The sequence below is a fragment of the Triturus cristatus genome, chromosome 4_2, assembly GCF_964204655.1.
Source record: "Triturus cristatus chromosome 4_2, aTriCri1.1, whole genome shotgun sequence".
In the NCBI taxonomy this organism is placed as follows: domain Eukaryota; kingdom Metazoa; phylum Chordata; class Amphibia; order Caudata; family Salamandridae; genus Triturus; species Triturus cristatus.
The window spans coordinates 896,194,119-896,208,237 of record NC_140586.1 but is presented as its reverse complement, the minus strand read 5'-3'; the positions used below and the strand labels follow the sequence as shown (position 1 = coordinate 896,208,237).

At 53.0% G+C, this 14,119-nt stretch overlaps 1 protein-coding gene across 2 annotated transcripts in view; it reads left to right on the top strand.

Annotated features, from left to right (window-relative positions):
• Positions 1-14,119, top strand: part of IPO13 (importin 13) — a 560,046-nt gene that overhangs the window by 235,141 nt on the left and 310,786 nt on the right. For both annotated transcript variants that reach the window (XM_085602928.1, XM_085602929.1), the window contains one exon: positions 12,318-12,458. In XM_085602928.1, coding sequence (XP_085459054.1) covers positions 12,318-12,458 — 141 coding nt within the window. The remainder of the gene's footprint in view (positions 1-12,317; positions 12,459-14,119) is intronic.

Genomic DNA, 14,119 nt, shown 5'->3' with positions numbered 1-14,119 from the left:
TCGTGTTTCAGTATTGCTATTCTCTGTGTGTTTTAGTGTGTGTGCTTGTGTGTGTGTGGTTGATTCTTCATTTAGTCCACCACAGAGCTGCTATAATGTACGTGTTCTCGTTCCGTTTGTATTGAGGAGTCGTGTTTCAGTATTGCTATTCTCTGTGTGTTTTAGTGTGTGTGCTTGTGTGTGTGTGGTTGATTCTTCATTTAGTCCACCACAGAGCTGCTATAATGTACGTGTTCTCGTTCCGTTTGTATTGAGGAGTCGTGTTTCAGTATTGCTATTCTCTGTGTGTTTTAGTGTGTGTGCTTGTGTGTGTGTGGTTGATTCTTCATTTAGTCCACCACAGAGCTGCTATAATGTACGTGTTCTCGTTCCGTTTGTATTGAGGAGTCGTGTTTCAGTATTGCTATTCTCTGTGTGTTTTAGTGTGTGTGCTTGTGTGTGTGTGGTTGATTCTTCATTTAGTCCACCACAGAGCTGCTATAATGTACGTGTTCTCGTTCCGTTTGTATTGAGGAGTCGTGTTTCAGTATTGCTATTCTCTGTGTGTTTTAGTGTGTGTGCTTGTGTGTGTGTGGTTGATTCTTCATTTAGTCCACCACAGAGCTGCTATAATGTACGTGTTCTCGTTCCGTTTGTATTGAGGAGTCGTGTTTCAGTATTGCTATTCTCTGTGTGTTTTAGTGTGTGTGCTTGTGTGTGTGTGGTTGATTCTTCATTTAGTCCACCACAGAGCTGCTATAATGTACGTGTTCTCGTTCCGTTTGTATTGAGGAGTCGTGTTTCAGTATTGCTATTCTCTGTGTGTTTTAGTGTGTGTGCTTGTGTGTGTGTGGTTGATTTTTCATTTAGTCCACCACAGAGCTGCTATAATGTACGTGTCCTCGTTCCGTTTGTATTGAGGAGTCGTGTTTCGGTGTTGCTGCTCTCGGTGTGGTTGATGGCTGCCCGCTTCACAGGCAGAAGTGTGAAATCCCCCTGCAGGTTTCCAGCTCACTGTCCCTTAGTGACTGGGTAACAGGCAGCCTTGGAAATGAGTGCCAGTGTCTCTTCTCCAGGGGCCGTCCCATCTCTTCCCCTTCATTTCCTCTCCGCCGGTCACCATGGCAACCATGACACCTCTCCGCCACTGGCAGCAGACTGCTGTCTGTGAATATGTAGGAATGTGGCTCCCAGTGCCGTTCAGTGCTCCCAGTGAATGTTGGGAAGTGGAGGTCAGTGGAGGTAGAGTAGAGGCCTGAGGACTCGATCATGACACCAGAGCAGAGCTAGCACCCCTGCCTCAGGCCGCTGGGAGCGGAGACAGTGGACGAGGTAGAGGAGAGCCCTGGATCAGGCACCAGAGCAGAGCTAGCGCCCCTGCCTCAGGCCGCTGGGAGCGCAGACAGTGGAGGAGGTAGAGGAGAGCCCTGGATCAGGCACCAGAGCAGAGCTAGCACCCCTGCCTCAGGCCGCTGGGAGCGGAGACCGTGGAGGAGGGAGAGCAGAGCCCTGGATCAGGCACCAGAGCAGAGCTAGCGCCCTTGCCTCAGGTCGCTGGGATCGGAGTCAGTGGAGGAGGTAGAGGAGAGCCCTGGCTCAGGGCATGAGAGCAGAGCTAGCGCCCCTGCCTCAGGCCGCTGGGAGCGCAGACAGTGGAGGAGGTAGAGGAGAGCCCTGGCTCAGGGCATGAGAGCAGAGCTAGCGCCCCTGCCTCAGGCTGCTGGGAGCGGAGACAGTGGAGGAGGTAGAGGAGAGCCCTGGCTCAGGGCATGAGAGCAGAGCTAGCGCCCCTGCCTCAGGCCGCTGGGAGCGAAGACAGTGGAGGAGGTAGAGGAGAGCCCTGGCTCAGGGCATGAGAGCAGAGCTAGCGCCCCTGCCTCAGGCCGCTGGGAGCGGAGACAGTGGAGGAGGTAGAGGAGAGCCCTGGCTCAGGGCATGAGAGCAGAGCTAGCGCCCCTGCCTCAGGCCGCTGGGAGCGCAGACAGTGGAGGAGGTAGAGGAGAGCCCTGGCTCAGGGCATGAGAGCAGAGCTAGCGCCCCTGCCTCAGGCCGCTGGGAGCGGAGACAGTGGAGGAGGTAGAGGAGACCCCTGGATCAGGCATGAGAGCAGAGCTAGCGCCCGTGCCTCAGGCCGCTGGGAGCAGAGACAGTGGAGCAGAGACAGTGGAGGAGGTAGAGGAGACCCCTGGATCAGGAATGAGAGCAGAGCTAGCGCCCTTGCCTCAGGTCGCTGGGAGCGGAGACAGTGGAGGAGGTAGAGGAGAGCCCTGGCTCAGGGCACCAGAGCAGAGCTAGCGCCCTTGCCTCAGGTCGCTGGGAGCGGAGACAGTGGAGGAGGTAGAGGAGAGCCCTGGCTCAGGGCATGAGAGCAGAGCTAGCGCCCCTACCTCAGGCAGCTGGGGGAGGAGTCAGTGGAGGAGGTAGAGGAGAGCCCTGGATCAGGGCACGAGAGCAGAGCTAGCGCCCGTGCCTCAGGCCGCTGGGAGCGGAGACAGTGGAGGAGGTAGAGGAGAGCCCTGGCTCAGGGCATGAGAGCAGAGCTAGCGCCCCTGCCTCAGGCCGCTGGGAGCGGAGACAGTGGAGGAGGTAGAGGAGAGCCCTGGCTCAGGGCATGAGAGCAGAGCTAGCGCCCCTGCCTCAGGCAGCTGGGTAGTGGTCAGTGGAGGTAGAGGAGAGCACTGGATCAGGGTACCAGAGCATTGCTAACGCCCCTGCCTCAAGCAGCTGCGGGATGAGTCCGTGGAGCAGGTAGAAGAGAGCCCAGGATCAGGCACCAGAGCAGAGCTAGCACCCCTGCCTCAGGCCGCTGGGAGCGGAGACAGTGGAGGAGGTAGAGGAGAGCCCTGGCTCAGGGCATGAGAGCAGAGCTAGTGTCCCTGCCTCAGGCAGCTGGGGCAGAAGTCAGTGGAGGAGGTAGAGGAGAGCCCTGGCTCAGGGCATGAGAGCAGAGCTAGCGCCCCTGCCTCAGGCCGCTGGGAGCGGAGACAGTGGAGGAGGTAGAGGAGAGCCCTGGCTCAGGGCATGAGAGCAGAGCTAGCGCCCCTGCCTCAGGCTGCTGGGAGCGGAGACAGTTGAGGTGGTAGAGGAGAGAGCCCTGGATCGGGGCACCAGAGCAGAGCTAGCGCCCCTGCCTCAGGATGCTGGGACCGGGGTCAGTGGAGGAGGTAGAGGAGAGCCCTGGATCAAGGCATCGGAGCAGAGCTAGCACCTCTGCCTTAGGCAGCTGGGGAGGAGTCAGTGGAGGTAGAGGAGATCACTGGATCAGTATGAGTGCAGAGCTAGCCCCACTGCCTCGGGCAGCAGGGGCAAGTAGAGGAGAGCCCTATATCAGTACATGAGTACAGAGCTAGCGCCCCTGCCTCAAGCAGCTGGAGGAGTCAATGGAGGTAGAGAAGAGCCCTGGAACAGGGTATCACAGCTGATCTAGCTCCCCTGCCTAGGCAGCAGTGGAGGGAGAGGAGAGCACTGGATCAGGGTACCAGAGCATTGCTAACGCCCCTGCCTCAAGCAGCTGCGGGAGGAGTCCGTGGAGCAGGTGGAGGAGAGCCCAGGATCAGGCATGAGAGCAGAGCTAGCGCCCCTGCCTCAAGCAGCTGGAGGAGTCAGTGGAGGTAGAGAAGAGCCCTGGATCTAGCTCCCTTGCCTAGGCCGCAGTGGAAGGAGTCGGTGGAGGGAGAGGAGAGCACTGGATCAGGGCATGAGAGCAGAGCTAGCGCCCCTACTTCAGGCAGGCGGGAGAAGGGTCAGTGGAGAAGGTAGAGGAGAGCCCTGGATCAGGGCATGAGAGCAGAGCTAGCACCCCTGCCTCCGGCAGCTGGGAGCGGGGTTAGTGGAGGTAGAGGAGTGCCCTGGATCAGGACATGAGAGCCAAGCTAGCGCCACTGCCTCAGGCAGCAGGGGGAGGTAGAGGAGAACCCTATATCAGTACAGGAGAGCAGAGCTAGCGCCACTGCCTCAGGCAGCTGGGAGCGGGGTCAGTGGAGGAGGTAGAGGAGAGCCGTGGATCAGGGCATGAGACCAGAGCTAGCGCCTCTGCCTCAGGCCGCTTGGATCGGGGTCAGTGGAGGAGGTAGACGAGAGCCCTCGATCAGGCATGCGAGCAGAGCTAGTGCCCCTGCCTCAGGCAGCTGGGAGCGGGGTTAGTGGAGGTAGAGGAGTGCCCTGGATCAGGACATGAGAGCCAAGCTAGCGCCACTGTCTCAGGCAGCAGGGGGAGGTAGAGGAGAACCCTATATCAGTACAGGAGAGCAGAGCTAGCGCCACTGCCTCGGGGAGCGGGGTCAGTGGAGGAGGTAGAGGAGAGCCGTGGATCAGGGCATGAGACCAGAGCTAGCGCCTCTGCCTCAGGCCGCTTGGATCGGGGTCAGTGGAGGAGGTAGACGAGAGCCCTCGATCAGGCATGAGAGCAGAGCTAGTGCCCCTGCCTCAGGCAGCTGGGTAGGAGTTAGTGGAGGTAGAGGAGAGCCCTGAATGAGGCAAGAGAGCAGAGCTAGCGCCACTGCCTCAGGAAGCTGGGGGCCGGGTTAGTGGAGGTAAAGGAGAGCCCTGGATCAAGGCATCCGAGCAGAGCTCGCGCCCCTGCCTTAGGCAGCTGGGGAGGTGTCCATGGAGGTAGAGGAGAGCACTGGATCATGGTACCAGAGCATGGCTAGCGCCCCTGCCTCAAGCAGCTGCAGGAGGAGTCACTGGAGCAGGTAGAGGAGAGTCCTGGATCAGGGCACCAGAGCAGACCTAGCACACCTGCCTCGGGCAGTTGGGGGAGGAGTAAGTGGAGGAGGTAGAGGAGAGCCCTGGTTCAGGGCATCAGAGCAGAACTAGCGCCCCTGCCTCAGGCCGCTGGGAGCGGAGACAGTGGAGGAGGTAGAGGAGAGCCCTGGCTCAGGGCATGAGAGCAGAGCTAGCGCCCCTGCCTCAGGCCGCTGGGAGCGGAGACAGTGGAGGAGGTAGAGGAGAGCCCTGGCTCAGGGCATGAGAGCAGAGCTAGCACCCCTGCCTCAGGCCACTGGGAGCGCAGACAGTGGAGGAGGTAGAGGAGAGCCCTGGATCAGTGCATGAGAGCAGAGCTAGCGCCCCTACCTCAGGCCGCTGGGCGCGGAGACAGTGGAGGAGAGCCCTGGATCAGGGCACGAGAGCAGAGCTAGCGCCCGTGCCTCAGGCCGCTGGGAGCGGAGACAGTGGAGGAGGTAGAGGAGAGCCCTGGATCAGGGCAGGAGAGCAGAGCGAGCCCCCTGCCTCATGCAGCTTTGAGAGGAGTCCGTGGAGGTATAGGAGAGCCCTGGATCAGGCATGAGAGCAGAGCTAGCGCCCATGCATCAGTCAGGGGGGGGTAGAGGGGAGGCATATATCATCACATGAGAGTAGAGCTAGCGCCCCTGCCTCAGGTTGCTGGGAGCAGAGACAGTGGAAGAGGTAGAGGAGAGCCCTGGCTCAGGGCATGAGAGCAGAGCTAGCGCCCCTGCCTCAGGCCGCTGGGAGCGGAGACAGTGGAGGAGGTAGAGGAGAGCCCTGGCTCAGGGCATGAGAGCAGAGCTAGCGCCCCTGCCTCAGGCTGCTGGGAGCGGAGACAGTTGAGGTGGTAGAGGAGAGAGCCCTGGATCAGGGCACCAGAGCAGAGCTAGCGCCCCTGCCTCAGGATGCTGGGACCGGGGTCAGTGGAGGAGGTAGAGGAGAGCCCTGGATCAAGGCATCGGAGCAGAGCTAGCACCTCTGCCTTAGGCAGCTGGGGAGGAGTCAGTGGAGGTAGAGGAGATCACTGGATCAGTATGAGTGCAGAGCTAGCCCCACTGCCTCGGGCAGCAGGGGCAAGTAGAGGAGAGCCCTATATCAGTACATGAGTACAGAGCTAGCGCCCCTGCCTCAAGCAGCTGGAGGAGTCAATGGAGGTAGAGAAGAGCCCTGGAACAGGGTATCACAGCTGATCTAGCTCCCCTGCCTAGGCAGCAGTGGAGGGAGAGGAGCGCACTGGATCAGGGCATGAGAGCAGAGCTAGCGCCCCTGCCTCAGGCAGCTGGGTAGTGGTCAGTGGAGGTAGAGGAGAGCACTGGATCAGGGTACCAGAGCATTGCTAACGCCCCTGCCTCAAGCAGCTGCGGGAGGAGTCCGTGGAGCAGGTAGAGGTGAGCCCAGGATCAGGCATGAGAGCAGAGCTAGCGCCCCTGCCTCAGGCAGCTTTGAGCTGGGTCAGTGTAGGAGGTAGAGGAGAGCCCTGGATCAGGGCATGAGAGCAGAGCTTGCGGCCCTGCCTCAAGCAACTGGAGGAGTCAGTGGAGGTAGAGAAGAGCCCTGGATCTAGCTCCCCTGCCTAGGCAGCAGTGGAAGGAGTAGGTGGAGGGAGAGGAGAGCACTGGATCAGGGCATGAGAGCAGAGCTAGCGCCCCTACTTCAGGCAGGTGGGAGAAGGGGTCAGTGGAGAAGGTAGAGGAGAGCCCTGGATCAGGGCATGAGAGCAGAGCTAGCACCCCTGCCTCCGGCAGCTGTGAGCGGGGTCAGTGGAGGTAGAGGAGTGCCCTGGATCAGGACATGAGAGCCAAGCTAGCGCCACTGTCTCAGGTAGCAGGGGGGGGTAGAGGAGAGCCATATATCAGTACATGAGAGCAGAGCTAGTGTCTCTGCCTCAGGCCGCTGGGTAGGAGTTAGTGGAGGTAGAGGAGAGCCCTGAATGAGGCAAGAGAGCAGAGCTAGCGCCACTGCCTCAGGAAGCTGGGGGCCGGGTTAGTGGAGGTAAAGGAGAGCCCTGGATCAAGGCATCCGAGCAGAGCTCGCGCCCCTGCCTTAGTCAGCTGGGGAGGTGTCCATGGAGGTGGAGGATTGCACTGGAGCAGGGTACCAGAGCATGGCTAGCGCCCCTGCCTCAAGCAGCTGCAGGAGGAGTCACTGGAGCAGGTAGAGGAGAGTCCTGGATCAGGGCACCAGAGCAGACCTAGCACACCTGCCTCGGGCAGCTGGGGGAGGAGTAAGTGGAGCAGGTAGAGGAGAGCCCTGGATCAGGCATGAGAGCAGAGTTAGCGCCCCTGCTTCATGCAGGTGGGAGAAGGGTCAGTGGAGGAGGTAGAGGAGAGCCCTGCATCAGGGCATGAGAGCAGAGCTAGCGCCCCTGCTTCAGGCAGGTGGGAGAAGGGTCAATGGAAGTAGAGAAGAGCCCAGGAGCAGGGCATGAGAGCAGAGCTAGCGCCCCTGCTTCAGGCAGGTGGGAGAAGGGTCAATGGAGGTAGAGGAGAGCCCAGGAGCAGGGCATCAGAGCAGTGCTAGCGCCCCTGCCTTAGGCAGCTGGGTTAGGAGTCAGTGGAAGTAAAGGAGAGCACTGGATCAGTATGAGTGCAGAGCTAGCACCCCTGCCTCAAGCAGCTGGAGGAGGCAATGGAGGTAGAGGGGAGCCCTGGAACAGGGCATCACAGCAGATCTAGCTCCCCTGCCTAGGCAGCTGGGTAGGGGTCAGTGGAGGTAGAGCAGAGCACTGGATCAGGGCATGAGGGTAGAGCTAGCACCACTGCCTCAGGCAGCTAGGTAGGGGTCAGTGGAGGTAGAGCAGAGCACTGGCTCATGGTACCAGAGCATGGCTAGCACCCCTGCCTCAAGCAGCTGCGGGATGAGTCAGTGAAGGAGGTAGAGGAGAGCACTAGATCAGAACATGAGAGCAGAGATAGTGACCCTGCCTTAGGCAGCTGGGGGACTTGTCAGTGGAGGTAGAGACTTGAGGACTCAAGGAGGGTAGCAGAGCTGGATCTATTGCCTGAAATTGAGGGGAGGGCGTCAGTGGAGGTAGAAGACTTGAGGACTCCAGGAGGGTAGCAGAGCTGGATCTATTGCCTGAAATTGAGGGGAGGGCGTCAGTGGAGGTAGAAGACTGGCAGGGTAGCACAACTGCCTCCTTTGCCTCAGGAAGTGAGGTGAGGGATTAGTGGGGGTAGAGAACTGAGAATTGGAGTAGGGAAGCAGAGCTAGCTCCTTCGCCTTGGCCGGCAGCTGGGGAAGGGGTCAGTAGTGGAGGTAGAAGTCTGTGTAGTGGTACTGGGAGAGGGTAGCAGAGCTGGCTCCTTCACCACAGGCAGTAAGGGGAGGGGTCAGTGGAGGTAGAGAACTGAGGACTGGAGCAGGGTAGCAGAGCTAGCTCCTTCGCCTCGGGCAGCTGGGTTAGGTGTAGAGGACTAGGGCAGGGTGGCTGGGCTGTATCCTATGCCTCCGGCAGCTGAGGGAGGGGTCAGTGGAGGTGGAGGTAGAGGTCTGAAGACCGGTGGAGGGTAGCAGAGCTGCCTACATTGATTCTGGCAGCTGAGGAAGTGGTCAGTGGAGGTAGAGGACTGAGGACTGTGGAAGAGTAGGAGAGTTGGGTCCTTCACCTCAGGCAGCTGGTGGAAGGGGGGAGGGGGTTAGTGTAGGTAGGGGTCCACGGACTGGAGGAAGGTAGAGGAGAGCACTGGAGCAGGTTAGCCAAACTTGTTTCGCCTCAGGCAGCTGGGAGCAGAGGACAGTGGAAGTAAGAGGTCTGCGGACTGGAGCAGGGTAGCCGGACTGAATTTTTCACCTGGTGCAGCTGTAGCTGGGTTGAGTGGAGGTAGAGGCGCAGAGTGAGGCAGCAGATCTGGCCCTGCTGCATCTGCTGCCTCAGGCAGCTGGGGCTGAGGGGGACATTGGAGATGGAGGACTAGAACGAAGCAGCATGTTGGACTACGCAGCCTCAGGCAGCTGGAGGGGTTCATCAGAGGTAGAGGAGTGGAGTGAGTCTTTAGAGCTGGGTCCTCTGCCTCAGGCGATGGTGCAGACCGAATAGCTGTTATCAAGTCCCTTTTAGGCCTGACACCATCAGCAGAAAGTGTGTGTCCAATGTATTTAATCTCTTTCACTAAACATTCTCATTTATTTTGTCTGCCATCCCTGATTTGGACAAACGATCCAAAGTAAACTTCAGCGTTGCATTGTGACTCTCTACCACATCACCAAACACTGATATGTCATCCTGGAAATAGATGACATTGTCCAAACCCCTAAAAATCTCTCATCATCCTCTCGAAGACACTTGCCGCAGATGACCACCCAAATCCATCATCATAAATGCTGTTAGGGGCTTGGAAAGATGGTGGAGACGTATTTGGTGATAGGCATGTCTCAGATCGAGCTTAGGAAAAAATTTTCTCCTTTGAGTAATTCATTACTGTTGGGCAGTGGGAAATTATCGGTCACAATTCTGATTTAGTCTCCTTAAATCCACACAGAATCGTAACTTTCCATCTTTCTTCTTAGTATTCACAACTGGAGAAGTCCAATTGGAAATCTTGAGGTGTTCAATTATTTTACTCCACATTTTCTTGACCTCCTCCCTCACCAGAACGGCCACCCACCTGATGAAGTAGCAGATATAAAACATAACACTGAGAAAGGGGTTTCACTTTATAAAATCGAACACACATCAAAAACTCTCTTTTTAAAATCTGGCTTGGGGTTTATTTATGCAATGCTCTCTAACAGGAAGGCTTTCCCAGATGTCAAATGAACAGTATTCAAATGTATATAGAGATATATATATTTATATGCAAGCAATAATTACACACTTGCCAAATGTAACAGTTAAGTGCATGAATAATAATAATAATGATGAATAAACTAGCAGCAAATCGTACTAGATGTCCTGAAAGAAATCAGAAAGATCTATAAACTAAATACATCAAGTGATAGCTTTGGATGTGCACTCTGATTCACACATCACAATGAAAACACCTCAAATGACCATAGGCACTGGAAACTGAATACACACTCACAAACAGCCACACATCACAATGGCATTCATCAGAAACAAATCCCCTCACCCTATCGTTCACTCGACGTCCTTGCCAGCTCAAGCTGGAGGAGCCAGTTGACAGCAAGGCATGGACTCGCGATCAGGACTCAAATTCAGATTGTTCTTGTGATAGTACGTCTACTCCACAAGTGAGCTGCCAAGCTGCCTGTCAACACTCTCCGGCTTTATAGTCTCAAAACTCACTAGACTGTTCAAGAGTCCTTCCCTCTGCACCAAGGAAACTTACTGGAATTGGCCACCTTCCATTCAAGTATTCCAGGGCAAAAGGAGTTCCCACGTTCCCGCTACATTCTCACATGTTTCAGCCTTTATCCTAACGAAGCTTACAAAAGTGTTCGGTACATTAAAAAACTCTTCTAAACAAAGCAACCTTGAACGTGAATAACCCAACCAACTTGCAAACACTCTGGGGGCCTGGCTGTGCGCGCAGAAAAGCTCAAGCAAAGCAGAGTCAGAATTCAGGATGACATGAGGCCATGTCAAAGCCAATAGTAAGAACTTCATAATACTTCATAATACATGCTGGAGGTCACACATCCAGGCTGGGGTAAAATGAAACACCAAAGTCCATTAAAATCCTAGTAGTCAAAGGTCATCAAGTGGTATCAAACCTTAAGAGTGCCTCTAGCACTACAGGTACATAGGATAGAGGGATTTTAGTAAATCTTTTTTTTTTTGTTTAATGGCTTCAATGCTATACAAATAATGTGAGCTGTTGTCTACATCTTATGTTTTTTAAATAGGTTTCTGCACTGCAGAGCAGGCCTCATAGGCCGAGTGAGGGAGTGAGATAAGTCTTACCCTAAATATAAAACATAATCAGTTGCACATTTTGGCATGATTTTAGGACCTCCTTGGGCACTGTCTCCTGACAGTAGATATGTCACACACCTTTATGTGGAATAATCACTGCATACTCTCTTCTGTATTTTACAGGGATTATTTCACTCAAAGGTGTGTGACCTGTTTCCGCCATATGGTGATAGTAGGCTGAGCAGCATAAGGAGGAATCTGGGCTCGGATGCTTTGACATGTCAACACCCATAAATGTAGATAAACACAATTTAAAAACATTGAAAGATAAACTCCTGAAACACGTATGTATTAGTTGGTCTTAAAACCTGCCTTGTCCCTGTGGTTCCATGTTTGTGTGTCAGACTTTGACTTATTCCTTAATCACTGAGGAGACACCACAGATTTGTTTGCAAATGTTGAAAAAATAACCATAAAATAAGAAAGAGAAGGCATAGGAGTGGATGGGAGAACAATTCCAAGAAATTTGAAAAGCATACAATGATGTGTGGGTAGTAAATGCAGATGAGTGAGCAGAGAGGGTAAATGTTAAGAGTACAGAAGATTGAAAAAGCAGGGTGTCTCTTAGGCGTTGGGGTTAGGTCATAGTGCTTAGATGTCAGAGAAGAAGAGTCGGTCACGTAACCGAGACTAGAAAAAGTGCGCATGAGATGGGAGTTTAGCAGTCTCAACGGATAGAGACAGTAAAGGAAGTAGAACAGGAGTGGGGACAGAGAAGCAAAAAGTGGGGAAAAAACATCTGAGCATTAGCTGCAAAAGAATAATAAAATATGAAATTGCTAATAAGAGCGCTAATATAATCAGTGTAGAAGGTATATTTAATCTCTGAAGGTACACGGACTACTTGTATTGAGGTCTCAATCTTCCAAAGATGTACTACGGTGTTGCAGGATTGTCTACCAGTAACAAGTGGGCCTTGATGAGGCAAAAAACAGACCTTTAGTTTGCTTACAGGAGAACATCGACATGTGAAGCTGGAAACACAATGCCTGGAGTAAATCATACTGAGACAGGACAATGTCTGGGATCCTTATTGAACAGATGCCGGGCTGCATGTCGGAGATGTGAGGGAAAGGCATCTTTTTCTGACATGGAGATTTACTAGTTAGGCATAGCAACCCGGACTGGCTTCCCTTTCTGAGTGTGAGCCAGTGAAGGCTGTGGGGAATGGAAGCCTGTCCTCAGTGTGGCAGCTGGGGGTTGGACCACTTGAAGGTGGTTGATCCATTGTTCTGAAATGCATGCTTAGAGGGGGCTATCAGTCTTGATTCTGGTGTTGGTCAGAGTTCTTACGAAGGGTGACTGTAGTTCTGGAGAGAGGATCCTTCTAACTGGTATAATAAGATGGCTTATTTAGAGAAGAGTTAACTAAGACCTAGACCAATTTTTACTCCGGAATGCTAACATCAATCCTTCTTATCCACAATGAAGATCGTAAATGCTCTTTTTCCTTCCCCTATTCTCAGTGAAACCTGCCTGTGGTTCTTTGCTTTGTCTTGGGCTTCATCATTGTGATCCTTTACGTGTTTTGCAGCATCCATCTTATCGGCACTGCTGCTTAACGAGAAGTACTTTAGCGTCTAAAGAAAGCAGTGATCTGTAATACTTCAGTAGAATACACTTGCTGCTTCTTGATGAATGCTTTGTAGGAAAGCTGCCTTTGGTGTTCTTCTGCATTATGGATTGTCTTAATCACATGGAACTATTTGTCCTTTCTCTCTTTTCTCCCTAGATATGTAAACACTCTTCTGAAAATTATTCCCCAAGTCTTGGCCTTGCAGGACCAGCTCCGACAGGCTGTGCAGAGCGGAGACATGGAGACCTCACACGGGCTCTGCCGGATAGCTGTGGCTCTGGGAGAAAACCATTCCCGGTGAGTGTGGAAGGAAGGGGGGCAGGAGTGTGTTCTGTCGTCCTTACTGGGCCTTCCGAAGCCTTCCTTGGTCTGACACAGTTTGTGCCACACAGTCCATAGATTTCCTGTCAGAAGGCAATATTAGTTTACAAACATTTACTCTACTTTTCATATGGCACTTAAAAGTAGTTCTTTACCTTCAGATGTCTCCTTGATTTTTTGGCAGAGGAGTGATTTGAAACCTAGTAACCAAGCATTGTCCACAGGAAAACATAGTTGGGTCAAGTAGTGACTCTGGAATTCCATCCCCAGGGCTTTTATTCTCTTTCAGCTATATAGATACAACCAAAGATACAAATGCTTGCCCCTTGGCAGAAAAGGTGCCCCCAAGTCATTTGCGAGACCTTCACTGGCTCAGGGTGGAGAACAGAATCAAATTCAAAGCCCTAAGTTACATGTTTAAAATCAAAACTAGAACTGCCCCTCAATATCTTCAGTCTCTGGTCAGCCCCTACGTACCATCCCTGTGCCTTCGCTCATCCACTCAAGAGAAATTTTCTGTGCCAAGAATTAAATGATCTCGGATGGGAGGCAGATCGTTTACACGTCCCGGTCCCTCACTATGAAATACACTTCCCACAGCCATCCGGAACGAAACGGTCTACTCACTTTTCCGCAAATCCCTCAAGACTTGGCTTTTCAACCAGTAACCTAATAAGCTGCTATACATTCTTCTGATCTGCTCCAGCGCCAGGAAACCCTTTTTGGGTAGCAGTCGCGCCTTACAAATTTAATAAATAAATAAGGAAAGGTTGGTAACTAAACAACCAAAAACTAATTTTGTAGAGCACTCGGACTGGCACTTCAACGGGTTGTGGTGTGTAAGGACTTCAAGGGGCTGTGATCAGAGCACATGTTTGTGTTTAAAAAAACACATTGCCATTGTAGTCCCTATCCCGTAAGGAAGCTTCTTTGTGCATGGACGTGCTCATTGTGAAAGGGCAGCATTCTGTCACTCACAGTGAAGTTAGCCAATGGTTGAAAGCCCCTATTTAAGAAGGCATGTTAAACATTACATTTTAATAAAATCGAAAGGTCTATGTTAACGCCAGTTCTACAAATATGTTATAAAAATTCTAGGAATCCTGAATGTTCTTTAGAATATGCTACTGTTGAAGGATTCAGAGAGAATACCCATGACTGAGAACTAGGAGTACTGATTTTCTTCTGCACTTGCCACAAATCCCGACGACTCAGTGCTTCGTGTACTTCCCTGAATCTATGAGGTGCATTGACTCTGTGCCTTGGCTACCAACATCTTATACACATGCCTTTCTGTTTCCGAGTTACTAAGTCCTGTTGGTTGGTGTTGTGACAGGTACTGGAGTGCAGTAACTTTTAATGACTAGAATGCTGCAGCTCACCACTTTGTCTGCAACTGTTTGAAAGGATTACCGTGCCTCATAGGATCCACAGTGATCGAATATGCCACATTAGTTTGCATGCGTTTTCAACGCATGCCATTACAATGCGGTTGTTACAACAACTGCGTTGATACATCGAATACCTTTACAACGCAAGTCGGAACAACTACTTGCTCCAGGGAGGGTGCTGGATGTTGCAATATTATAATTTACTATTCCAACTTCAGTATGTGCAACAGTAGAGAAGGTGTTGGA